Source organism: Anarrhichthys ocellatus, unplaced genomic scaffold, assembly GCF_004355925.1.
Source record: "Anarrhichthys ocellatus isolate YVR2014 unplaced genomic scaffold, GSC_Weel_1.0 scaffold4, whole genome shotgun sequence".
Classification (NCBI taxonomy): domain Eukaryota; kingdom Metazoa; phylum Chordata; class Actinopteri; order Perciformes; family Anarhichadidae; genus Anarrhichthys; species Anarrhichthys ocellatus.
In genome coordinates this window covers 4,853,512-4,881,072 of record NW_022280034.1, presented here as the reverse complement: position 1 = coordinate 4,881,072, position 27,561 = coordinate 4,853,512, and the positions used below count along the sequence as shown (strand labels likewise).

Genomic DNA, 27,561 nt, shown 5'->3' with positions numbered 1-27,561 from the left:
GTGTGTGTGTGTGTGTGTGTGTGTGTGTGTGTGTGTGTGTGTGTGTGAGAATAACACTATTACCTCGAGCGCTGCCCGTCTGATTTGTTGGCCTTTTATCCTGAGTGGGCTTTTTACTGTGGCCCTTTATGTCCTACGGCCTCAAACAACGGCCATTTAGAACACTGCCACACACACGCCGCCACTCGCTAAGTACACTTTCCATTTAGCATGCAGTCTGCAGCGCTGCCCAAATGACTCCCCGAGTGGTTTCCATGGCTACGAACACATGCCCATATAAGGGCGTCTGTGGAGATTCACAACCACTCGTCCTCTCTCCACATCCTCCGTCTTTTCCATCGCTTTCTCACACCTTTATCCCCCCGCCCACCCCCACACGAGCTGTGTCGAATACATCAAATATAAATATTTCCGAGAAAGAGCTTTGCTGAAGATCGCCTGTCACTATCCGTCTCTCACTGTCTTGATCTCTTGTCATACAGTCTGGTTCACCGTGTGTGTGTGTGTGTGTGTCTCTGTCTGTCTCTGTCTCTCTCGCAGCCTGAGAACCTGTTGTTGGCCAGTAAGATGAAGGGCGCTGCAGTGAAGCTTGCAGACTTTGGCCTCGCTATTGAAGTGCAAGGAGACCAGCAGGCTTGGTTTGGTAAGAAAACATAAACAGTGACACACACACACCTCAAATGTGCTGGCCCATTACCTGATCTGTTATTCCATCTGGGTGTTTAGCCCTCGATAGTTCATGTTTAAACATACGAGTCTTTCATACAGTAGATCTGTGCAGCTAAACCTCCACTTGGAAGCCAAAGAATATTTGAGTGAGCGTTGCTTAAGAGGCTCACACACACGCACACCGTCCAGTTCATGCTCAGGCCATTGTGTCTTGGCTAACAGCCGAGCTGCCGGCATTTGGCCAACTCTCCGGGATGATTAACGAGCATTCGCTTGTGACTCTACGATGTCATAATCTGATCTTGCGTTGGAGTCCAATAGGCCTCTCTCATCTGAACCGTTCTCGTACAGCTGCACAAAGGCATCGGTTAATCGTGTCCTCTGGTTTTTCCGGCGGGCAGGGTTTGCGGGCACCCCTGGCTATCTCTCCCCTGAAGTCCTGAGGAAGGACCCCTACGGCAAGCCTGTGGACATTTGGGCTTGCGGTGAGTGTTGGGAAATAAACTTGTTGCAAGCTGAATGTTGTGTTAAATTCACTATTTTATTATTGTTACTTTTTGCTGCATGCATTTTGTGCCATGATGTATTTTTCTCTTTGTTTTCTGTCAGGTGTTATTCTCTATATCTTGTTAGTGGGATATCCTCCATTCTGGGATGAGGATCAACACAAACTCTATCAGCAGATCAAAGCTGGGGCGTACGATGTAAGTGTGTTTGGTGTATACTTGTGAAGGGTGCAGTGCAGGGCTTTGCTAAGCAGTTTTTGAATGTTTAATAGTGTCCAATTGAGAGCTGGTCCAGAGCTATTGATCCTATCAGGGCCTCCCTGACGCATTGCAGAGGTGTGTGTGTGTGACTGTGTGTGTGTGACTGTGCGAGACTGTGTGTGTGCGAGACTGTGTGTGTGCGAGACTGTGTGAGTGCGAGACTGTGTGAGAGAGACGAAGAACCAGAGAGGAGGTATCCTCCTTTCTCAGTCACATTGCAGTTTCCAGAGAGACTGGGGAGGTTTCACACGTCCTGTTTGTCGAGAGTTTACTCTTTATTAAGAACATGGTTTAAAGAACTGCAACAGTCCTGTTGATTCAAAAACAACTCGTTTTGTTTTCATATCTGCCTAATTTTGACAAATACACTCGAGACTTGACGCCCAGATGTTGTGGACTCCCAACACGTCCTTCAGGAAACGTGTATCGTCTCCAATCCCCCTTCTTTCCTTTCCAACTGTCGCACCTACTTTATTCATTTTTCCCAGTTCCCGTCCCCTGAGTGGGACACGGTGACTCCAGAGGCAAAAAACCTGATCAACCAGATGTTGACCATTAACCCAGCCAAGAGGATCACCGCCGAACAGGCCCTCAAGCACCCTTGGATCTGCGTAAGTATTCACAGAAAACACCAGAGAGATTTATTTATTTAGATAATTACTGTATTTTAACCTTCAAATAACAGATCCACACAAACACAGAGTTCACGTGTGTAATTGTTTGTTGTTTCCCTCCTGCAGCACCGTTCTACAGTGGCATCCATGATGCACAGACAGGAAACTGTCGAGTGTCTCCGCAAGTTCAACGCTCGTCGAAAACTCAAGGTGCTCATCTTAAACTTTGATTAAACAGTCTCAGCTTTTTATGTAAAATGAAAAATAACTTCCCAATGTGAACTATTGCTTCGGCTCAGTATTGAAACGATACCCGACTGTAGTAGTTTGCATTCACAGCCGTACATGCAAACTCATTTATCAAATCTGTTTGCATAGAAGAAACAAATGGAACTTAGGAGGCGTGAAGACTCGCAGTTAACGAAGCAGCTCACCAATAATACAATACATCAGAATGTGTTTTGACAGTTAGATGCTGTTTGACAGAACAAACAGAAAAGATTCCGCTGCACTGTGATGAAGACGCTGCTGAGATAAAAATATTACCGTCCCATTAGAGATGAAGACGGAGCAGTGAAGAGAAGCTGAAATCCTGTTAAATAAAACAACTCCTTGCACTCATTATACCTCCTTCCTCTCCTCCTTCTCTCCTCCTCTAGGGAGCCATTCTCACCACCATGCTGGTGTCCAGAAACTTCTCAGGTGGGTGTGCCCTTCGCCCTCAGCCTCCCACGTAGCACATGCGGAGGGAGAGGCGGAAGCAGAATGGATAGAGTCCTCTGCACCTCTTTTAACCCCCTCACCACACACACACACACTCACCCACTCATCCTCAAAATAACAATACGTTTTTGTGTATGCAAAGGAGTTTATTTGCTTACAACATTAAAATGGATTTTAAAGTTCCTTGAAATCATGGTAGAAACAATGTATTGGTAATGATGAGTGCATTTCATCCTGATATATGTGAGCAGGCTAATGTGTGATATTATTTCATGTACCAGATATGTGGGCGCCAGTTATGTTCATGCTAATGTGCTAATGTCTCTCCCTGTGTGTGTGTGTGTGTGTGTGTGTGTGTGTGTGTGTGTGTGTGTGTCTTTTCTCTGCTGCCCGTGGAGCTTTTGCATGTTTGAGATTGAAGCCTAGATGTTTTAGAGATTATGTTGGGGGGAAGGTGACTGCTAAGATTCTGTGTTTGTATCTTAAGTCTGCTGAGAGTGACTTGTTTTCGTTGAAGCTTTGTTCTCATCCTCTAAGTAATTGGCCAGTCGATGGCTAATGATTTCAACCCTGGGCCTAGAAAACCACAGGGGTGCACATCTTTGCTTCAGCCCTTTTTCTATCAAACCTTGTGATGCGTCTGGGCTGCAGCCAGCACACCCTGTAGCCTTCTAGGCCCACGATTTGAACAGCGTGAGATCGAGCTGCCTTAATTTGTATAGCTCCTCCCAACTGTAGCATTTCTGTCCAATAGTGGGCCGGCAGCATACCAACTCTGCTGCTGCCGCCTCCTCCACGGCCTCACTGGCTCAGGAAGGTACGTCCCAGAGACACGCCCATCCAATTCCTCTCCACACACAGCTCACTTCTTTGGTTCATAGGACGGGGCGGGACCCCATTATCACCCACAGACTGGTGCATGCAGCATCTTCATTGATATTCACACACACGCATGCATACTCGCACACATTTTTGTTCATTTAGGGTCATATAGATTCGGTCGTCTTTGCTGTTGTGCAAAGATATCACATTTTATACACACAATCATGCACATCAGCATCACTTAATGCTAATCGATTCAGTTCACCCTGCACTCCAAAGTGCTTTTTACATTCACACCTCACCACCACTCAGCCTCCACCTTGTAACGCCCATTTCATCTCCCAAGTTAGTTATGTAATCACATCTAGCAAGCTCCATCCTGACTTCCAGCTGACCCCGTACGCCTCTGTGCTCTCCCCCGAGCACAGGGCGGGCTGGGGCAGGGGATGAGGAGGGGCATGTATTTCTGGGGCAGGGAACTGACACAGCAGGGGGCCGGCAAGAGCTGGGTTGGCGTGCTGCCATTGTCGAACCTGGGTCTGGTGGGGAGGGGAGGGAAGGGGCGGATGTTGAGAAGCTGGGGGAGATGTTTAGGCTTGAGGTGGAGGATGGGGGGGGTGCTGCCTATGCTGCGCTACGGAGCCAACTGTTGAAACCATCACCGTTGTGCAGCCTTCCTGATGGATACCGTGAGGTAAAAGGCACCCCAAGTCTCATCTCCCCCCTCCTGAGGACTGTTTTTAGTACTTTCAAAAAAAGCCTCAATGTGATGTATTCTCTTAATTCTCCACGAACAGAAGGATGGTTTCCTTTTAGTTTTGAAAGTACTAAAAAATCAGTCTCGGCTCTCAATCTGCTGGGTGGTGAAGGTCGGCGATTCCGATGGTGGCTCCATGGATACTTTAGAAACAGACACTGTGGAGCAGACTGGATTTCCTGTCACCCTTTTCAGACGTGAAAATCTTCTTTGCTCTACAGTGTACATTAATCTCGGCATAGGTAACCAGGACCTGTGCTTAGGTAGGATTAAGCTGAAAGGGGAGATGAATCCGTGCTGGTATGTGTGATGTGGTGCGCTGAGAATCGGGGTGTCTGTGATGGTTTGATTGTCGGCTAGAGTCCTCCGAACGCGGGGCTTCCTCACAGGGACGGGACCACGGTGACCGCTTCGTAAGTTTCCGTGAATCTCATGTGTGACGTCATTGTTCCAGATTGGACTCCTCAGCTCTCCTGTTTAATCGTCCAACACGTTGGTTTTTGGTCCTCTGATGTCATTCATTATTGCAAAATATATATATATTTTTTTACTGTATCTGCTTTCTTGCACATCTCTGTAGAGTATGCCTGAAACCAGGCGTGGCAGTTTGCTCACGACGTTCCCTTTTTTTAAATGACATTCCAGTAAAAATACGTGACAGGAAATGTGCATTTCTGTAGGTTTCTAGTGAGCCTTGCATGTGTGGTTATAACTCGTAAAATGTGCTCGGGGGAGATAAAACTTCAGATGCTCTCTAATCCGTCCTTACCTGTGGTGCACCCCTCCCACTGAGGGTCATCTTGGCCTTTACCCGTCATGTCACGTGAAGTTGGTGATCATTCTCTGGAGGAGGAAGTGAAGGGCGGATTTAAGAGAGCATGTGAAAGTGGTGTTCCCATGCCGTCACAATTACCACCCTGATGGCTTAACAGCGGATGTTTGCGCCCCTGAACAATAGTCTCTTTTACCTGGTAAAGGAATGATGTTTTTTTTTAATGAATGCTGCATGACCAGGCCAAGATAGAAGTATCGACGCAACAGCCCAGATTAAAGAGCACGGGTTGTCACTTGATATTGTTTGTAAATGCTGTGCCCCGTATCTCCTCTCTCTTGTATTGAAATACTAAGAACTCTCTTTCAACCCCTCCCCCCTCTCTCCCCCCATCTTTCCCTCTTCCATTTCTTTTTGGAAGGTAAGAAACACAAGATAAGATTTTTGGAACGTGTGTGTGTGTGTGTCGGTAGAAAAATTAGAGAAACGGAAGCGACCGACAGTTGAGAGCTTTAGACTGAGAGGACCGGGGCCCTTTAAAGGAAATCAATGATTTACATTAACCCAGCTCATCGCCGTCGATCCTGGCGGCAGCTTGAGTCTGACCATCACTCTCTTTTGAGATCTACTGGGGTCTTAGACAGGAAATGGATTTAGGAAGTTTACTTTGCTCTCAGGTTACTCTCTCTCTCTCTCTCTTTTTCCCCCCCAGATGGCAATGAATGGATTATGATGAGAATGGGTTTGGCAGAATGTAGAGCCAAGAGAGGAAAAAAATGCCCAAGAAATCCATTAAATGCATGTTATTCTTTGGGAGCATCTAGATGTACTCTGCTTTAAAAGCTCTGCTATTGGGGTTTCATAGATGTGAAAAATTGTAGATCCAGGTTTTTGCTGAAGTTGCAGATTTATATTAAAGCTGTAAAAAGAGCTGTGTGTTTTGGCACCTGCGCTGTCGCCAACAGTAAACCGTTTCTCTTCCATTCTATCCTTTCTTTTCTTTTTTACAGCATGCAAAAGTTTACTCAACAAGAAGTCAGATTCTGCTAAGGTAAGGACACGTCGGCCCTCTTTTCTTCTTCTTCTTTCTTCTTTCTTTTCTTCTTCCGGTCTCTCCTCGATTAGCTGACACCCCCCCCCCTTCTGTTCTTTTGTCTCAGCTCACATTATCTTCCTAGTATTATGTTGAGGAATATCTTTTTCATACACTAATTGTTTTTGTCAGTTTTAATAAGAAGTTTTGGGGTTTTTTGCCTTAAATGTCCCATGTATTTCTGTAGGGGATTATGCTACACCGCAGGGTTTCTCAACCTTCCTCTGGCCTGTTTTTAGATCCCAGTATTCCTGTCATCTCATCCAAGTTTGAGAAACTCTGTTTAACTGTTATTATTTTCTCCAATTTCAGTCACAATCTTGTGTATATTTATCAGTTACCTTTTTCTAATGGTGGTTTTATTCATTCACCTTTAGTCTTAGTCAGAGGTTTGCTGCTTCTCTCTTTTCTGAGCAGTCTCCGTCATTCTCTGCAGCCATCAAGCGTCTCCCTCCCCTCTCCCCTCTCCTCCCTCCTGACTCCCTCTCTTTCTCCGCCGCCCCAGGGGTCTCTCTGTGCAGTTAAGTGGCAGAGGCATAGAGAGTTAGTGAGGCAGTTAAAAGGATGATCTAGAGGCCATTCTGTGGCACTCACCCTCTCATTTACCCTGTTAGCTCTCAGCAGCCTAGGAGCCTCCACCAACATTAGCCACATTCACTAAAAGGCGCCTAATTCTAATGCTTCTACGTGTGTGCGTGTGTAACGTATGTGTTCACTCTGAGTGTTTGCGTTCTCGTCCCAGCCTTCTACCAACAACAGTAAGAACAGTATAGTGAGCGCCATCAATGCCCTGAAAGACACCAACATGGCAACCAACGCCCAGATGGTACAGTAGGCCGCCGCAGTGTTGGTTCCTGTTGCTGTGTTGCTTAGTAGCCCGCCGTGCCTCACCCTCCATCGTCATAGTTGCTGCTTGGCATCCTTCATCTACCACACAGGAGTTGTTGCACCGTAACATCCCCTGAGCCGGCAGTACCCCTCTCTGACCATGTTACCCCCCCCCCAGATGCACATGTGTTCCTGAATTGTACAAATATATATTAAACTTTTTGGAAATGATTAAAAATGCTCCTCATTACTTTGAATCTCGGGCTGCACATGTGCACTCTTTGTTAGATTCCTAAGGCGCATGAAGTTTATGTGATTATATGCCTCTGAAGTGGCAGCACAGAGAACTGTCCTGGTTTGGAGGATATCGAAGTATAATTTATTCTTATCCTGAAAATTCCTCTGTGGTATTCACTCGTGCTGAACCGGCTATCCCTTAACCTTCCCACTAACGTCAACACCGCCGCGCAACCGTCTATCCTAACATCCAACCTGTTTACCTCTCCGCCATTACCATCCCGGCATCCTTACCGTACCGCCAAACTTCTTTCATCGAGCCCTCGTCCAGTACTAGCATGTTGTCATTTTAGGATGCTTTGATAGCATGCATTGCATATTACATATTGTACCAGTATGGATACTTAATACACTGTCAGGTCAGGTAGTGCTTCTCAACTGGTGGTGCAGGACCCCAAAGAAGGTCATGTGACTGAAATCATGCATTTGTCTAATCTTTAAAATAATATCTGCCAGTCGGATAAAACAAGAGATGTGATTGCGAGAGACTGACATTTTGTAGACCAAAGAGGTCATTTAAATCATGAAACAGATTGGCAGACAAATCCGTGATTATAATAATTGTTGGCTGCAGCGCTAGATAAAACTGACTCAGCTTTTAATTACATTTTTCTACATAATTTAATCAATTAAGCTTAAGAAGCCCCGTGTGATATCATCACAGTAGGATTCCAATTAAAGTCAATAAGTCGATCAACAGGAAATTAATCTACAACGATCAATTAATCAATAGATTGTGGATGCTTTTTTTATTTTTTAACAAAATAGCCAAAAATTCACCGGTTCCAGCTTTTTTTTTATTTATTGTGATATTCTTATTCTTCTATGATGATAAACTTTAATACCTTTTGGCCATTTTATGACATGATATAGACCAAACTATGTTAAAATGATTTTACTGATTCAGTGAATATTTAAGTTTATTAATCGATAATGACGGTAATCATTAGTTGCAGCCCTAAATGTTAATATTGAATCGTCGCACCAGTCCTCGGACTAACCCACTCCTATGACTGAGCTGTAGTGTTGGGTCCTGACCCCGTGGCTGAGGCTTGGGTCCCAGTTTGAATCCAGTTGAGAAGCACCGGTTCGGGGTTCCGATGTGTTGGATTAACTCTCGTTCTGCATCGCAGGAGTCTCAGAGCACAGTGGTGCACAACCCTCCTGACGGAGTCAAGGTGAGATGTGTGTCCGTGTGAAAGCCAGAGCGTCTCAGGACTGGTGGAGCTCCAGAGCCGGCCGTGTTTAATTTCAGTATCTTTTCTCTCCGTCTCTCTGCACTCCAGGGATCAACGGAGAGCAACACCACCAATGACGAGGAGGAGATGAAAGGTAGGAAGCATAGTCGAGTGTTTTAGTCTCCTTCTCATGTTCTTACCCACTCACTCGTTCTCTCTCCCATCTAGTAAAGTGTGTGTATTTGACTGTAGTGACTGGCAGGTGTGCGGAGATGCAACACTTGACTGTCCGCCTGTGGCGTGTGTGTGTGTGTATGTATATATATGAATGTATTTTATTGTGTGTCTGGCTACGTTTTGTGTGTGTGTTCTAGCGGACAGTTCGATGCTGAGTCAGAGCAGCGCTACAGAGGAGATGCCCCCACTTCTGCCCTCACCTCAAAGCTCACCTGCCAGTAAGTTTATCCATGGCAACCAGAAGCTATACGGTCGCCACTGGCAAGGACCTAACACCCCCCCACCCCCCCACTCCCCACTCCCACCCTGGCTTTTTGTAGTCACTGGCAATCCTACATCTTTGAGCCTCCTCACTCTGATCCACCAAGCTGTTTTTGAGGGTTCCCACTGGTTTTGGGTTCGGTCAACTCTGGGAACGGCATAGAAATTAGATATTGATTTGATATTGGCATCAATTAGATTTATTTAAAAGATGAGTCCGGTTTTATTCTTGCACATCATTCCAATTGGTAATAATAAACTAACCAATGATCAATAAAAACACGAGAAGTCAGACGAGTTTCAAACGAACCTCATCGTCTCGTTCTTTGCGCATCGATAAGTGTGATTTTATTGTTGATGATTTGGCAAAACTCTGGATTTTAAAAGATCCCAAAACGTTTGCTTGTCAATATTCCACGTTGTCTCATGTTTGTGCGATGGTTATTGCGGAAAGTTTATTAACATTTAGATGGTACCAAGTCACAGCGTAACATACTCTACGGTGTTCATCAAGGTTTTGGTGTAGTAATATGAGTTTGTAGGGATTTTGAATCATTTATATCAATTCTTGAGTGGCCAAACATTATTAGTTTTGTACCAAATCTGTCCCGCAAACGGTATCAACATTGTAACGACTTGAGGCTATTTACCAATAATGATTCCTCATCCAGCACCAATGCTGTTTTTCCCGTCGTGTAGATCCATTAATACTGTAACATACAAACTGCACCTGAACCAGCTGGACTAAACCTCACTGTGCTCACAACAAACATAACTCATTTTATAGGTCCCAGAGACACTTTGACCCAATTATGCTCATGAAGAAAAACCTCATTGAATTCTTCATCAGGGCCACTGTGGGAACCCTGAAATGTGTGTGTGTGTGTGTGTGTGAGAGAGAGTGTTTTTGGTGATCACAGCATCTATCCCCTTGTCCTCCTAATGTCACGCTGGAGGAAGCCTTGCTTACCTTGCAGCTGTGTCCTAAACCGGTCCCTTCAGCCCGTCTGACGTGCCCTTCAGCCTGTCTGACTTTACTGGAACCGTGCACACCACAGGGCATCGGGTTCCTCTTTGTCCTCCCATGTTCTCCTCCAGTTCTCCTTCTACTCTGATGCTTTATTCTCCGTTATGTCCTTTTAATCTTCTCTAATTTATTCTCCATTTCCCTCTGATATGCCGTCGTTATCTCGCCTCTTTCCTTATCTACACTCTCTCGTCTCTTGACCTCTCGTCGTCCTGCTCTCGTCAGACTCACCTGCACTAAAGGGACAGTCTAATCTCTCCTCCTCGTCCTCTTTCCTCCTCCCCCCGTGTCATTCCTCCACTCCCGCCTTCCTTTCCCAAAACATGCGAGGTTTCCTCACGGGCACAACTTGAGCTCGTACCAAACAGCGGCTTCGATCCTCTTTGTCCGCCGGGTGCTGCAGCTCATCAGACGAGGCTTTGTTAATGTATACGAGCGTTAAGAGCAGAGTTGATGTGAGCGGAGCAGGCAGTTGAGTGACTTCCACATCTGACAGCATCACAACCAGAGCTGCACTGATCTCGCTTCCAGCTGCCATCCTGTCCTCGTGTTACCCATCTGCATGTCTGTCATAAACCCACACTGACTCTTTGTGTTTATTCCACTCATTCTACTGAACACTAACCCGCATCCACTTTGTCTCCTGTTCAGTTTGGTCACATATTTTACTGCATGATCTGTGTGTGTGTGTGTGTGTGTGCGTGTGTGATCACATGTACGTTTCTGTCAACTTATCATCCGCCCATGTGTATTTTTTCGTGTTTGTTGACCATCCGTTGTGTGTTTCAGTTCCACCGCATGACGTAAAGCGCATGGCATGGAACAGCACGGGCAACGGCTCCTGCCCTGACTCTGAGTTCTCACAGTCCTCCATGCCTGCGGCTCCGCTAGGGAGCAACAACGCTGCTCTAAGCAACACGAAGCAGAGTAAGAACACAGTCTTGACTAACCCGACTAACGCTTTCCTTGTTGTCTACGCACTGTAGCTTTTGCACACTAACAACCTTTCATCTCTGAAATGAAAAGTTTTCTGCAGATGATATCCATCGTAACGAGTCATCCTGAGAATCTCACGAAAAGTTTTACTTATTCTTGGTTCATTTTCTCCTGTGTTGAAGACTTGAAATGAGGCGAATGACTCCACATGTATCGGATCGATGACATGGTTTTATACGTGTTCAGGTCTTGAAAGAGTTAATTTATATTAACTGTAAGGAAAGAAGAAAATGACCAAAATAAGGTCAAATGACTTGAGAGAAGATATACTTATATTTTTATGGTTCCACCATTAGACCAATACCAGCAATGTTTCAGTTGGTCTCAATACTTTTTGACTCCTCACCGACTGAAACAGGATGCCGTGGTGCGTTTGTTGGGGACTATTTTCAGCCGTGGATTAATACACATTTCGTGCTCTGCTGAGTATTTAAGCCAGCAGGACAGTTTGTGTGGGATTGAGTCAAACTGATCCACGGTGCCAATGTTCAGTAACGGTTTTAACCGTTTTTGGACGACTGTGGCGCTCTGTGGCACAATGTTTGGTCGGATCACTTCACTGTTGGTTTTGGTCTTTTTGATGAGATTTAGTGACGAGAAGAAGAAGATAGAATATTGCCAACCTTTCCCTTAAGATTGCTTTTTGTTGAAGGCCCAGTTATGTAGCGTTGAAATGTTTCTTTTGGTTTCATTGATGTTTTAAATTGTGTGTGGAAAAGTTACTCTAGCATTAGAATCCTCACTAATATCAGGAAATACTCAATTTAAGAAAAAATGTGCACACCTATGGTTTTGTTTAGTGGGAGACAGGAATTATATGAAATGTTTTATTTATTTATTTATTAGTAAACCTCGTCGGAGGCAGCTGTAATTATACCTCAAAATATAGACATGTAATTTAATTTTAGTTTCGAAAGTTAGTTCATGGTTGGTTCTTAATTCTTATAAATCTTAATTCAAAGTCCACTTACTGTCTTTTTCTGGAGCTTTCTATCAGTGGATAGTTGTCTCGGTGAGCAAACCTGTTAAAGCACGGCTCCGTTGTCGTCATATCTCAAACTTTGTTTGAAAGCTCCATTAAAAAGTAAGTAAGTGGTTCTTGAGTTTGCTCTGTTTGTTTACTAGCAGGATCTTCTGTTAGTGTCTGGGTGGCAGTGTGTGTGTGTGCTCACACAGCAGAGAGTAGTGTTTAGTCAGTCCTTGTGTCGTGCAGAAGGTGAGAAGCGGAGCGACAGACAGTGATGAGGTCGAGCTGCAGTCGCTGAGCTGCTTGGGACTGAGTGATGAGGTTAAAGAGGAGAGTCGAGCTGTAGCCACAGACGGAGAGAGAGCCTGAGGGGAAGGCAGGAGCTGGAAGTGATGAGAGAAAATGTCATCAAGCAAAACCACCACATAGTTAAGTGTTGCCTCACCTCCTAACGGCCTTCTCACCATTTACCATCCGTCTGTCTGTCTTGTTGTGTCTGTAGCTCGTAAACAGGAGATCATCAAGATAACGGAGCAGCTGATTGAAGCCATCAACAATGGAGATTTCGATGCCTACACGTGAGTACAGCTGTATAAAGAAAAGCAGCACGTGGCTCAGTTCTTTATGAGAGAAGTGATGTCTGTGTGATGATCCAACAGGATTCATTAGAGCGGTCTTTACGTTGGCGCTTTGTCTTCTCTAGACTCCGTTTCTCTTGTCTCTAATGTCTCTGCGCCCACTCGTACCTTCTCACCGGTTCTCTCTTGCTGTTCTTTCTCAGGAGGATTTGTGATCCTGGACTCACCTCTTTTGAACCCGAGGCCCTGGGGAACCTGGTGGAGGGCATGGACTTCCACAAGTTTTACTTTGAGAACTGTGAGTACCTCCTCGTGGGCACACACACATACAAATCTACCAAGAACACCAGCCAAGTGAAGCTTGGAAGTATAGTCTGTTTTTGGGGAAATATTGAGTACATTTTTCTTCCATCTGCCAAATACTTAATTATTTAATTGGTCTAACATGTCACTCCTATGTTCACAGAGCCAACGTGACTTTGTGACAACATTGTTTGTTTTGTCTGAAAAATAGCTGCAAACTAACTTATATTCAGATTATTGTCAACATCAAGAAACATTTACATCTGAAATTCTGTCACTAGCAATATTTTTGGCATGTTTTCTGATAAATATCTTAAAGGTCCAGCGTGTAGGGTTGGTGGCATCTAGCGGAGAGGATGCAGGAGAACTCCGGTGGCCTTCAGATAATGTGAAAAAGCGAAAGGCTCTCTGTGGAGCCGGTGATTGGTTTAAAATGTACTAAAAGTTTTCCCTCGTCCTCTTTAAAGCAGTTGATGGGGTTTCATATTTTAGTACTTCAGCTTCCAAATGATGTGCAGCACAGAGGTTACACGAAGACATGATGATATTTCTCCCATTTAGCTTGAACAGCCATTAATTGTGGACTAGTATCTTTTTGTAACAATTATAATAATAAATCGGACTTTAAGTACCTTTCATGTAAACTTAACATACAGAAAAGAAGCACAAACAAACTACAATTAAAACCCTCAAAATCCATCTATCTAGTATTTTATTTGATGCTTTCGGGCGGTCTCTCTCTCCTTTCTTTTTTTTTTTTTTTTTTAAATCCAGTGCTAAGCAAGAACAGCAAGCCGGTGCACACCACTCTGCTCAACCCACACGTGCACCTGATCGGCGAGGACGCCGCGTGCATCGCCTACATCCGGCTCACACAGTTTGTGGACACCACGGGCCGCCCTCGCTCCAGCCAATCGGAGGAGACCAGGGTGTGGCATCGTCGCGATGGCAAGTGGCTCAACGTTCACTTCCACTGCTCTGGAGCTCCTGCTGCACCACTCCAGTGATCAGGTACTCCTCCTCCTCACACGCATTGTAAAGCCCCTGTGTGTAGGAACACCGGGTGATATCGGAGAAGACACAAATCTGACCCGCTTGTCTAGATTTGTTTAGATTGTCCTGTTTCTTAACTGACCCATAATTGACTTTCAGGCCTGTCCCCCCCCCGTCCCCCCTCTCTGTCCCCTCCAGTGGTCCTGAGCCTCCAGTCTACTGGAGTGTGTGTTTTGGGGGGCAGTTTTTTTCAGCGAGCGTGTTTAAGAGGCACGTCCTCTGCGTGGAGTGGCTAGTGCCAGGAGCCCGGCCGGGCAAGATCGCATCCCTCTCCACGATACCAACCAATCCTGTCCCCCCTTTGACCTGCTGGGGGCCGGCTGAACACAAGACACCGCCCCCATGGGATGATGCATGCATCTGGCGCCTGATTGGAGGGCGAGTCTTCGCCCTCTATCCCTCCCCATGGCAGCCATCTTTTTTCTGCCCGCGCGACATGAGACGTCCTGCGTGAGGAGAGGATTTACAGTTGAACTTGTGACAGTTTATGAGTATGAGTTATGAATATGCTGTGTAAATTATGACTAGATGTACCAGAAACCACCAAAACCCAACCAAGCATTTATATTCACTATCTAATAAAGGGAGGAACAGAAAGGGAGTGTGAGGTTAGCAGCTGAGATTTTGGACACATTTTTTGGCATTCTAGGGATTACCGGGTAGAAAGTGTTGTGCTCGTTACCCGGACGTTGATGTAAAGATGTAGGGAGGTTTCCCCCCATCTGACTTCTAGAGGGGTGAAAAAAAATAATCAAGTCTGCTCAGTCAGAGAACTTGATGACGAGAGAAACGTGATATCAAAAACATGAAGCACCAAAGTGTAGAACTTTAGGCTTTTTATGTGTTTTCGTTTGTGTGCTTGTTTTCCGACCGAGCGGAAAGTCGTGCTGTTGGGGGCGGGGTTGTTTTTATTTGAGGTTACGTGTTTCTGTTGTGTTTTAACGTCCTGTTCCGTTTGCGTTCCTGTGAATGACCGGATCGTTTCTTTTGCTTGTTTCTTTGTTTCTGTTCGTTGGTCTGACTGATCCTTTTATTCAAGGCTCCTTTTTAAAGCAGCTGAGTTTAAAAAAAAAAAAAACTAAAAAAAGAGGGATTTAATCGTGCAAGTTTAAAGCTAACGTGTGAACACGTTGTGTTGTCTGTATGCAGTGGAGGGAGCGAGTGGGGCGGGGAAGGCGTTTGCGTTTTGCATGTTTGCCCGCCCCCCCCTCCCTCCCTCTCTCCTTTTTTCTCCCTCTTAAACCATTCCCTCTTTTAACCCTCTCACTCAGTTTCTCTGCTTTCTGCAAGGGCCTGGTTTGTTTATAATCACTGTGTAAATACAGTGTATGTATAGTTCTATGTAGAAAAGTGTAATATATGTACATGTATCTAAGAGACACTCATCCTGTGCATCTGGGACACCGCCCCATGATCTCTGTGAACCCGATCTAGTTTACAAACTTTTTCCTCAACAATTTTTTGTTTTTTTCATTTTTGCTTTAATTCTACTCCTTAAAGTACTTCCTTAAGATATTTGTAGCTCTCCATCATTGACGAATACACACACTCGAGTGGGGTACCGGATTTAATCCCGTGGCCGTGACTGTTTTTAGAGACGGGGAATAAAATGTTTAACGGGCTGAAAATAGTTTTACCCCTTTGCTTAAAAAAAACAACAACTTTTTAAACAAAGACGTTCATCATAGTGTTCTTAACTCCTGATCCCACAATGCTGTGAGCCGTCTCTTTATATCATATGCACGCACACACACACACACGCCTGGTGGTGTGTTTAGGCTTTGTAACATATCTGCACCACTGCTGTGTGACCAAGGGGCCAACTCTTGCTGTGCTGCTTAATTGTCTCCATCCATTCGCGACAGCCGTATCTTAAAAAACCCCCTCCGATATCCCCCCCCCTCGTGTACCAACGAGTCCCGGCTCTTGAGATGTTTATTTGTACCTCTCTCTGTTGTTTCTCTGTTCCCGTTACTGGTTTGAGTTTTTTCGTTGTCGTCGCTGTTGCTGTTAACTTGTCGTTTGGTAATTTGCCGAATCTGCCAAGCTGGAGTTCTGCACTCTCCCTCGTACACAGGAAAAAAAAAATCAAATAAAAGGGAAGACAGGGAGGAAGTAAAGACAACACAAATTACAGATCGAGTGATCTTACATTGATCCGGACTAAATTATTTATGAACGTAATCTAGCCACGGTGGTTATAAAATCGTGCCTGCTCAGTGGAGAGGAGTTGTGAAAGCCGGAGGAAGAGTTGGTGTGGGTGTGCAGGTCTTTGTGACCAGAGCGGGAGACCTAGTTATATGCATGTTTCAGTTACACATTTCTACCATGCACCTACCTGAGTAAGGATGGAGCCTAGTGTTAATATATGATATTTGCATCTTTTGAAATAAGAATATTCTCCATCCAGAATGTTGAATAGGTGACGTGAAAAATATTTAAAAAAAATACGCAAAATTTTTAAAAAAGTGATTCAGGAGCCGTAGCTTGGTATGAGGCCCTCGATGTTAGCGTTTTCCCTGCGTTGTAATGATATATTATTGGGCTGCGCTTTCTCCCCCCCCCCCCTCCCCCTCCCCCAGCCTTCACATGGATGCTGGAGTTTTTTTGCATGATCATGATGTACAATGAAATACAACCATGAATTGACGACTATCAAGTGTTTGTCTGAGTGTTAGTTGGTCTTCATCATAGCTTTGTTATTCTTCGAAAATTGGATCTTAAAAGTATTTAATAAAAATACTATTTCAGCACTGGTTTATCTCTCTCGACTGGTTTATTTTCTCTCATCATTCTTGTCACTTTCATCCGGTCCCTGGTGATGTGCTCCATCCACTCCCTGACCACACGGTTCTGTGTTTACCCTGCGTGCTTTCTTACGTGGATCCTGAACTCGCTCTCACACTTCGTCTTGTGCAACATACCTTTTACCGTCTGGGCGGAAAAAAATGTATCCCCAAAATGACGGCATAACGGCCCTTTTTTGGCCTCTGCATTTTTGATCCGTTCAGCTCGGATTTCAGGATTTTCATCAGCAGCGTCTCAAACCTGAAATCACCAAATTTGGAGCTAATAGAGATGTGCAACACACGTTTCTGGTTATGCAACGCTGCGACATTGATTGGTCATGCTGAATATCTTGCCCAATTTTAGGAAACTAGTTCGTCTCAGGTAACGTTTAGCATTAAGACGCCGGCTGTTGAAGGAAAAAAGGTTTTTGATTTGAGTAAAATAAACACTCATAGAACCGGATCATGTTTCTTTGTTTGGCTGGATGCTCTGAACACCACCCGACATCACAGCTGGCATGATATTTGCCCTCCATACGTGTCTGTCATCACACAAAGTCAGAGTAAGCCTGAAAAAAGCTGCATATCCTCCAGGGCCATTAACACACACGCACGCGCGCACACACGCGCGATAAAACAATCGCTGCTGTCCATTCAACAGCATTGCTCCGTCTCACCACTTCAGCCTTTGTTCTGTCTCCTGCTGCTCTTATTTTAGCTGGAGTGAGCGCTCTGTGAAGTGTTGAGTAATGCTGCAGCCTTATTTAAAAAAGGATTGGTGGTGTTATTTATGATGGTCCCAGTTATTTTAGTGTGTGTGTGTGTGTCCGTGTGATGTAGGACAGCTCCCCTCTGGTTCCTCTGCGTTCTGTGTGATTAATGAGATGCTCAGCAGTTGGTTAACTTAAGACACTTGCACATATTTCCTGAAAGACACAAAAAGGGAGAAACTTGTGAGGGGACGCGTCTTGTTGGCGCTCTCTGACCTCCGACCCCTCGTGTCAATAAAATTAGAAGAGAAGCTGCCTACGGGTCTCCTGAATCTAAATTACTTTTGACTTTGTCAAGGTTGTAAAGGATTGGTTCACCCCCCCCCCCCAAATCTCAGAGCTTAAACAGATGAACATGTGTTTTTATAAAACCACAGTAAATACAATTTGTAACCTTTCTGTTGCAGGTACAGCGAAGGGAAGCGCTTGTTAAAGTGTTCTAACGGTTTTAGAAAGAGGTTTAATATTCAACCCATCTTTTGAAAACTAGGCCAACAGTAAAGTCAGGTTTTTATTTAATATTCCCACTGAGGAGGTTTCTCCTCGTTTTTGAAGGCCTAAACTATTTTTCCCATCGGGCCGTCAAGTCGGAAGCTTCAGCTGAGTTTTATTTCTCAAAATCAATGCTATTGGTTCAGTTTGTTAATCACAAATGTAACTGATCACAAATGTATAAACAATAAAAATCATGGTCCTAATATAGTATGTAATTTAATGCTTTATGAAAAAGTCATTTTATGTTATGAAAATGTCGTAGCATGTCGGAATAATTACCTAAAAAAGTCATAGTATAGCATGTCGAAAATAAGTTTGCGTCCCTTGTACGTTTATGTAAATGTACTTTATTAGTAGTACTTATATTGTATTATTTAAATAACTGCAGCCTGTCTTACAGATACCTTCAACATATTTAGATTTCTAAACATTTAGCCATGTCCCAAAAGCAGAGTCATTACTGCGCATTACAAATCACTTATTGTACAGTTTTCTATAAAAATGAGCCAGTCCGCTGCAGCAGGGGTTCCCTCTGATCCCCCTGTTTTCAGAAGGGAACCACACACAAGAAAAGATTAACACGGCTCATGAGTGACTGAGAGCAGCAGCTCAGCAGATTTACATAAAGGCAATAAATCTTTGTGTAAGCAATCTTTTTAGTTACACAATCCATGTATTTTGAGTGTGGGATGGTGGCGCACAGCTAACCCTTTGCGTATTACATAATCATCCTAATATGGTGGGTTTACCATCATCAAACCAAGACTACAGAGTTAATTCAAGGTTATTATTCAATGAGAAAGAGAAGATGGACCACACCGACACTGAGGGCTTGTTCTCACCAGGTATATCGTTTAATACTCATGATTCAGCACATTACACGAAGGGACTAGTTCAACACATGGTAAAGTAGGCCGTACACACTTTACACTGCTCCCTCATCGTCCAGCCACAAACGTACAGTATTTACATTAACCTACAGGATCTGCATGATACAACACCGATTCTCAGGAAGGAAGGAGTCGTGAAAGGATTTGAGTTAATGTACAGGATTACAGGACAGGTCCTTATTGGAGAAACAGCAGTCGCAGGTTACAGAGATGCGTCACGACACAATGGTTCACAGCACATAAAAGCACAAGTCAAGTCCGTACACACATATAGCAACAGTATAAAAAGAACCATCAGGGCCGTGTTATCCAACGAGCCCTGTGAAAATAGAACAATGTCGCCATCTTCTGGTTAGATCGCACATCTGCTTAGAATACAACAGAACAGACAACATTTAACTTCAGGAGTTTGGGCTATCTAAGTCAGTCAAGAATGAATGCAGCAACACACACTATCTAATGTCAGGAACAGTAGTCTATTCATCTGTCCGTCTATCTAGAGCCAGCTGCTGGAATCAGTACAAAAAGATATGTTACCACCCGACGGTCGGCTTCCAATGGCTTTGAAAAGGAGTTATTCTGTACAGTTTAGAAGGACCATACCGATGTTTTAGGCCCTTTACAAATGATATACACTTAACATAACTGCTGATGAAATCATATTTTCCTGTTTCAGTATTTTTCCAGGCAAACTCTGGAATAGAAATCAATTATCAGACTCTTGAGTTGTGTAATTCATCACGTCAGCAGGATGTTTTTCTCCATCATTGTTGTGAGGTAACGCAGGTTAATTGATCTGAGAAAGAAGGCTCTCAACAATAACGTGACTTTGACAGAAAATAAATGCTGATTTAACATTTATTGTGATAGATTCAAGTTTCAGGAGTCGTGTGAAATCAATGGAAACCAACAGTTTCCTGGAAAGTCAGGGAATAGTTTTGAGAATAATAAAATTTAAAGGGGGTTTAATAACGTTATGCTCTCTTGTGTGGATTTAATTGTGACTTTAATGTAAGTGTTGAACGCTGCCACTTTCTAATAAGACCTTTATAAAGGGATTATGTAAATTGTAAGTAATGACTTTATTCATGGTTAATAAATTATTGCTTTTGGTTTGCTGGTTTTATCTGGTTGGCGAGTCATTATTCAGAGTGTTACTTCTTAATATCAATCCTGCCATTATTAATGTTAGTAAGTCATTAACAAAGATCTGTTTTGAATAAGTTAGTGAATGTTAATGAAAAGCCTGGCAACTCAAAAGCTGCTCTTATTAAACACTTATAACTGATCTATAAGTTAATGGTAAACAATTTATTAACCATTAATAAACATGTTAAAGCTTTTTGTAAAGAAAACAATGCACATTATACTATAGATTGAAAGCCCGGTTGTGTTTAAGGGTTGTAGGTTCTGCACTTTAACAAATTGAATTAACTTTTTGATGAAAAACAGTCAGCAGTAGCGTATACATCATGAGTAATGGGAATAAATACACTAAAACATGAAGAATAACCGGTATGGTCCTGAGTAAAATAGCTTAATCAAAGGTCTAAACAGCACTTTCACCAGTAAACGTATAAGACAACAGCCTGAAGAGACGAGCCCTGTTGGAACATCTGAATGGTGACGTCTGATGAAGGAGTTTGGGGTTTAATCTAAGTTAATAATATTGGAGGGACAATGATGATATTCAGCCAGCCTGTATTCTAGATGTTCTGGCGGTTAGTTTGATGATTTGTATTATTAGACACACAGAAGACACACATTAATGGGTGAATTTTTAGCATAGATTCTTGTGTGAACATCTTAGAAATATCCCCGGAATATTTTTTTTAACACGATTCTCCTTAATATACATGCCATGCTGATTTTTTTTTTTTTTTGATATTCAGATATTGGGTGAAAGGCCCCCGATCAGCATGCCAGGCTCAACCTAAACGTTGCCGACCCCATCAGTCACCGCTCGTCTTCTCAACAGGCTGTAACTCACATGTAAAGCACCACAACTCACCCACACACTCTGCCACCCTGGCAGCTTCGGGAAGGTCTGCCCACGCCGCTGTACTCGTCCGACGATTAGCAACCGCAAACACAACACTGAGTTCAGATTTTGAAATGAGCAGAGACGGCCGTTTGTGCTGACCTAAGTTAGAAGCATCTTTCTTTTCTTTTAAAGTTGACTTTTGTCTTCCTTTAAACCCTCTTTTCCTCCTCCTCAGGGGGTCACATGGCACAGATGGTAAGCCAATGGCACGGCCTCAATCAGACCAGAACTTGTGTGTTTGTGTCGGCATCCCCTACGTGATGGGCATGTGTGTTAACGTGCGGGTTGGTGTGTGAATGATGACTGTGTTTCTGTTTAAGATCATTGATTTTGTTTGTTTCCTGCTGATTGTGTGCGTGTTTGAGCTTGCCGTGCACGTGGAAGTATTCATCCTTGCCCTCGCCGTGTGTGTGTTCCTTGTGTGTGTGTGTTAGGTCATTGTCAACACGTGTCAGATCTTCTTGCGTGTCCGTGTGTGCGGTCGGTTCCTCCGGATGTGCTCGTGCGTTGGTGACTTCCTCGATCCAGCTCCTGAAGCGGCTGACTCGAGTGTAGAGCGCGGGAGACGAGGGGCCGTCGCAGCCGTAGCCTCCGGCGACGACCCCGGTGAGGACCCACCGACCCGACTCCCGCTGACACACCAGCCCGCCTCCAGAGTTGCCCTGACAGCTGTCGTCATGGAGGAGGCTGGTGTCTGGCGGGCTGCCAGCGCACAGGGTGCCGTGGCTGGAGAAGCTGTCGCCGTAGCGCTTCTTACATTGCCATGAGGACATCAGAGGGACCCAGGATGCAAGAACTGAGTCTGCGAGAGAGGATGGACGAGATGGTGAAAGGAGCGACATGTCAGAAATGCTGACAATCGACAACAATGGATTGACTAAATCGTATTTGGCTACTGATTTCATGGCATTGTATCAAGCAACAAGACTAAAAGTCTTCAGCCTTCAGCTCTGAGAGGCTGTACTTAGTGAGGCTTTGAGCGAAATGCTAACGTCAGCATGCTTACAATCAGTAGGCGATTAGAGGGAGGATACCATCCCTTATGTTAGCTAAATGATCAAAATGCATGCTCTTTGTTAACCTGCCTTTCTCCCTCTCCATCCTCGAGTAGCAGAGAGAGTGCAGGAGCACAGGGGTTGTTAGTCTAGTCTGCCTGACTCATATCTGACTGAGGTTTGTGCAAGTTAGAATCTCTGGCTCTGAAATATCAGCAGCCTCACTGTGCTGTGTGCTGAATAATCCATGGAGCTGTCCATGGTGCTAAGGTAGCAGACAGATTTGTGATTGCAACGTGTGCTCTACAATCTGTGTATTGTTTGATGTTTAAAGAGACATGATTGAAGTAAACTGGAGTGGAAAACACATACCTGGTCCTGTCCAGCCAGCAGTGACCATGACAATGCAAGAAGATGGAGTCGTCCCTCCCGATGCTGCGTCCACACCGGGAAGGCACGCTGCGTTGGTGTCGGGGTCAAAAGTCAGACAGTGACCCTTGGTGCTGGGCAGCTTCAGCAGAGCCAGGTCGTGACCGCCGCTCTGACCCTTGAACTTCCTGTGAACCACCACCTGCTCCGGGGTGAGAGTCTGCGCCGAAGCCCCGACACGCACCACGTACCTGGACGGGTCGCTGCCAAACCTGCGGGAAGGAAGGCGAGAAGAAACTTCAGGTGGATTCACACTTCACGGTGTTCGGTGGAATGGATTCATAGTTCAGAGTGAGATTTACCTGCTGACACAGTAGGCGGACGTCAGGGCCCAGCAGGGGCTGATCAGAGTGCCGCTACAGAGAGGACCGCCATGCTCTTCTTGAGACTGAAGCCACACTGACACCTGCCACGGCCACGTGGTGCTGACGGAGAACAGGAAGAGATCTCAATCAAAACTCCTTTCTTTTCTTTGAGTTTCTGAAGGCAGGGTGCTCTTTGTGTCAACTCATCAGCCACATAAACGATTGTGTAGCTGCTTATGCTGACTATACATTCTTCTATACACACTTTCAACTCCGTGCACAAGAGGATTTTAACTCGACTCCAAGTATTTGGAAAGACAACAGCTTTCAAAATCTGCATATTCAAAGCTGATAACCACCGGAGCATCAGAACCACAGGTTTACTGTGTTACTTTGTCAATTCAACTAAAGGTGCTGCGTAGAGTGTTTAACTCTTAGTCGCCTTATGTAGAAATGTTTTGATGGGTGACATTAAAAATGATTTAATGAATTCAACATGTCTTTTTAGTTTTGCCTTTAATAGTAAATGTGTTTTTTGCATCACTGAAGGACAATAACAAGGTGAGTCTTGCATTATTACCTAAATCTAATTTTAAGACCTCTCACATTGTGAGGTGAAGCTGTGCTCACATGGTGCATATTCATATATAAAGTTGTTTTTAAATCGAGTTATTACAAAAATAACTGACAAACAGAGAATCTGTGGCGAGGCATAAGAGCTTGTTTTTGGGTCTCTGTGTGTATAATGAAGCTGCCATGTGTTGTCTGCTTAATGGGACCTAGGAGGCAGCAGCCGACATGAATACTAGCAGGTCAGTCGAGGCTCATTGTAGTAATTTATTGCAGCTATTTTATCATCGTATTTATATTACAGTATTCACACTTTTAGAAATATCACTGCTACGGCTTCATTGTGAGTCGCTAAATCACCAGGACAAAGCCACAGATGTAATTAGGGCGGCAAAGTTTAATCGATCAGTTGTCAACTATTAAATGAATCCGTTGGGAGTAATTTAGAAATTCACTGATTCCTGTTTCCTAAATGTGAGTTTTTTTTACTCCTGTATGAGAATGAACTGAATATCTTTGAGGTGTTAACAAAACATTTGAGGACGTCATCTCGGGCCAAGGGAAACCCTGATCGATTAATTGAGAGAATAATCGTCAGATTAATCCCCAATGAAGATAATGGTTCGGTAATACCAAATTAGGTCCTAAATCCTACCTGAGCATGTTTTCCTCGCCCTGGTTTCTCCTCTTGCCCTCCTCCTCCCCCAGCTTCCTCAGCCCACAGCTCAGCTCTTGGGGCTTGGCCTGGACCGTTGACTCCCACGGCGTGACGTCACACCTGACTCCTGCGTCCACCCTGCGTCTGCAGCCCCGGACGCTCTGACCGAGACACGGACACTCTCCCAGGAACTCCTCCTTCCCTGTGCACCTCACCTGGTCCAGGTGGATGGGCCCTTTCCCCTGACCGAACCCTCCGGCTGCCACCGCTCCACCGCTGAGGAGGGAGAAAAATGTTTTTTTGGTGTAATTAAAAAACCTCTAAGTATTTAAAAGTAACTCTGTCCCTTTCATACGTATAAATATTAACCTGTGTCCAAGCTGTCTGCACACCACGGCTGCGTTCAGGTCGTTCCAGCCCGAGTCACAAATACTTCCCCAGTCACCATGGAGATACACCTCGACCCGACCCTCCTTTCTGCTGCTGCCACCCACAAGACGCACCAGGGGACCTGACGGGAGAGAGACACACACACATCCCTCATTCATATGCACGTCTGTGCACCTACATACTCCAGTCTACACGCACAGATAGAGAGAGATACGTCCACTGACGGTGTTAAATGTCATCCGCAGCCATGGTGCCTCTTTATTCGGCTTCTATTCTCATTCTAATGGACTGTGTGTCTACAGGAGGCCCAGTAAACACCCCTTTATTCTCTCTGCTGTCAACATGTGGCATTTAAACTCTTTGAACAGAGAAAAACGCTGATGTTTTCACACTGAGGTAATGATACAGCGCCACAAAAGGAGACGGAACCGGCTTCATTTTTTTCATAGATTAGATGGAAACATCTTTTGCATGCTTATGATCAATTTGAATAGAACTTTGTCTGAAGTTGAATTGTGAGGCAATTTCTGCCAGGGTTTAATAAAGTAAAGTAAACGGCTGGCATGAGACCAGCACTCTACAGGGACAGCTTGCCCTTTTCATACAATATGAATTGCCACCACACTTCTGCAGTGCAGTGCAATCATCCTGTTTTTGCTGGTTTCTCCCATCCCTCCTTTTTGTCTTATTATCTTTTGCAAATGAAAAGAAAACTCAAACAAATGTAATACAGCAGTCTGGGCAGAGGTAGAATAGATGTTGTTGGCACAGACAAAACAAACTAAATAAAATTACAATACAGAAGAATGAAAAGGGTGAATTAGCCCAGTTCACACCCATTTTCAAATTAGGTATGCATGCCGGCCTTAATCCTGGTCTCATGTCTTACCCGTGGAAGGTGCGATAACCGGCACTTCATTGGTTTCTTGGCTGGATTGTCTCCTGCAGCGAACACCAACATCCTCACTGTGTGAGCAGTCGGTGCGGCCCCAGATCCCGTGCGGACAGTCCAGCAGGGAGGTCTCCGATCCCTCACAGTGGACGTCGTCCAGGAGGATCAGACCGATGCCCTCGCCGAACATCCCATCTGATACAACCTCAGCGTGACCCCTGAAGGTGGAGAAGAGGTGAAGGTTTGTAATGTGGACACCAAGTCAAAAGAATATGCCAGTTTTAATAACACATGAAAATTGATGCAAAGTAGCATCTCTGTTGGCTTTCATCATTTAATGATCGTCATCATCAGTTACCTGACTTCTTCTCAGGTTTTAAATTGATGATCAACAAATGTAAAATACAACAAATGCAACTAATCGCACGAATTGTCTTTGCAAAACGTCTAACGTCTTCAGACCACTTTCCAACATGAGGAAAAAGATGAATTTGTGTTCAGTCGTTTGTACATCTCCTCAAGTGTTTCCATACCTGTAGCCCAGCTGTCTGCAGACCACCTCTGCATGCTGCAGGGTCCAGCGGTCGTCACACACCGTCCCCCAGTCACCGTTGTGGAGAACTTCCACCCGACCCTCCCAGGGACTGTCTCCTCCAACCAGACGCACCACACCATCTGAAACAGGTTCATATTGTGGATTTTATAAAGATGTAAGTATTGAAGTTTGACTTCACAGAAAATCCTTTAAGCAAACCTGAAGCAACATTTTTATAGACGCAAACACTAATGTATCATCTTGCATTCATTACTAATCGTATATTACTTTGATGAATAGTAGCTGTTATTTCATGCCGGTAGATATGTTACTCCTCAGTTCCCATAAATCCTGCTTGTCACTAAGAGGATGTTGCTGCTTCATGCAGTAATGATTTATTGATGTCCAGCGGCTATAAATAGCAGCTTGAAGCCCATCAGTGTGTGGACAGTAAACTGTGTGTGTGTGTGTGTGTGCTGTACATGTACCTGTATAAGGGCTGCAGGAGACCCCAGCATCCTCCATGTGGTCACAGTTGTGCTGCTCCCAGTCTCCATGGGGACACTGCTCCAGAAAGAGCTCGTTTCCCGTGCACTTCACAGCATCCAACAGGATCGGGCCTGACCCCTGACCAAAGTGAGCCCACGACCAGGCCTTCGCCACACCCCTGCAACATAGATATGCACCGGTTTTTTTCTTCAAATTTTGGCCTGATGATGGCTTAATTTGTTGCATGCCATCCTGAGGGGAACATGAACATCTGGATGACATTTCATGGTAATCCCTCTGACAGTTTTTGAGATATTTCACTTCAAACATAAATGTCAACCTCATGGTGGTGCCAGAGGGAAAGTCAGAGGATCACCAGAGTTAAGAATACACTGTTCCGGAATCGTGAATGTCTGTCGACCATTCCATGGCAATGAAAGAAGTGGAGATATTTCAGTCTGGACCAAAATGACACTGCCGCCCATCGAGCCACAACATCAGCATGGCTACAATCTATAAACCGTCTCAGGTGCATATTGGTTCTATACTCTAGATTCTATACTACGGACTGTTGCCCAGTTCTTACAAAAGAAAAACACTCTAAAATATCCAAAATAAATCAAATCATCCAAATAAATAATGAACGAACATCCCACAAGGATGTGTAAGTGGTGATTATTTATTGATGCTGAAGTGCTACAAAAGGCAGTTCTGTGTGTTTGCGTGCTTTCCTGCTCCTGAATCAAACTTTACTGACCAAAAAAAAAAATCTATCAATTGTTTTTGTTTTTATAATTCAAATCCACCTCTATTCTCTTCCTGTGATGTGGTAAAAATATTTAACTGAGGGGCATAACTATCCAGTAAAATGAGATGTGGGGTAACTAACTAACACCAACCATCATATAAACCACATTTCACTGTTAACTCGTGTAGAACAATATCATAGTAGGACTAGGATGTCAGTTGGCAAAAATATAAGAACATTTAAAGTGTGTAAATGTTTGACACACGTACCTATTGAAGGAAAATAAAACTATCCAGGTGGGAAAAAACAAATCACTTCATTTTCTCTTAAAGTGTGAAAGCGCATCAGTGCCCGTGTGCAGCTGTGTGAGAACCTGTGTATAAGCATCAAAACATCCATTATTCAGAGGCACAAACACAGATGGTGAGACGTCCCACTGCGTTAGAGGAGATGAAATGCAACCTAATGTTGAACACGGAAGGAGTTATTTCTCTTCACAGCTACAACGGCATCGTTTGTTTGACACTCAAAGTTGTCTGGGATGTTACATCTCCTCTGCAGGGGAAACATGCTGTGTGTGTGTGTGTGTGTGTGTGTGTGTGTGTGTGTGTGTGTGTGTG

General features: G+C 44.4%; 2 protein-coding genes across 6 annotated transcripts in view; one reads left to right on the top strand and one right to left on the bottom strand.

Moving 5' to 3' along the window:
* Positions 1-16,700, top strand: part of LOC116381714 (calcium/calmodulin-dependent protein kinase type II subunit gamma-like) — a 34,936-nt gene extending 18,236 nt beyond the window's left edge. Inside the window, exons 7-23 of one of the 5 annotated variants that reach the window (XM_031844078.1) lie at positions 541-643; positions 1,071-1,154; positions 1,279-1,373; positions 1,925-2,047; positions 2,177-2,260; positions 2,710-2,752; positions 3,528-3,590; positions 6,135-6,175; positions 6,960-7,043; positions 8,476-8,520; positions 8,629-8,674; positions 8,895-8,975; positions 10,835-10,972; positions 12,511-12,586; positions 12,790-12,884; positions 13,664-13,900; positions 14,081-16,700. In XM_031844078.1, the coding sequence (XP_031699938.1) occupies positions 541-643; positions 1,071-1,154; positions 1,279-1,373; positions 1,925-2,047; positions 2,177-2,260; positions 2,710-2,752; positions 3,528-3,590; positions 6,135-6,175; positions 6,960-7,043; positions 8,476-8,520; positions 8,629-8,674; positions 8,895-8,975; positions 10,835-10,972; positions 12,511-12,586; positions 12,790-12,884; positions 13,664-13,896 (1,434 nt within the window). In that variant the 3' untranslated portion in view covers positions 13,897-13,900; positions 14,081-16,700. The remainder of the gene's footprint in view (positions 1-540; positions 644-1,070; positions 1,155-1,278; positions 1,374-1,924; positions 2,048-2,176; positions 2,261-2,709; positions 2,753-3,527; positions 3,591-6,134; positions 6,176-6,959; positions 7,044-8,475; positions 8,521-8,628; positions 8,675-8,894; positions 8,976-10,834; positions 10,973-12,510; positions 12,587-12,789; positions 12,885-13,663; positions 13,901-14,080) is intronic. The other 4 variants (XM_031844079.1, XM_031844080.1, XM_031844081.1 and 1 more) reach the window with 4 other exon arrangements.
* A 2,128-nt stretch (positions 16,701-18,828) lies between these two features.
* The window catches only part of LOC116381713 (neurotrypsin-like), a 25,112-nt gene continuing 16,379 nt past the window's right edge, over positions 18,829-27,561 (bottom strand). The window contains exons 7-14 of the mRNA XM_031844075.1: positions 26,193-26,371; positions 25,703-25,844; positions 25,167-25,387; positions 24,257-24,398; positions 23,885-24,163; positions 22,657-22,779; positions 22,298-22,566; positions 18,829-21,732 (exon numbers count right to left, since the gene is read on the bottom strand). Coding sequence (XP_031699935.1) covers positions 21,149-21,732; positions 22,298-22,566; positions 22,657-22,779; positions 23,885-24,163; positions 24,257-24,398; positions 25,167-25,387; positions 25,703-25,844; positions 26,193-26,371 — 1,939 coding nt within the window. The 3' untranslated portion in view covers positions 18,829-21,148. The remainder of the gene's footprint in view (positions 21,733-22,297; positions 22,567-22,656; positions 22,780-23,884; positions 24,164-24,256; positions 24,399-25,166; positions 25,388-25,702; positions 25,845-26,192; positions 26,372-27,561) is intronic.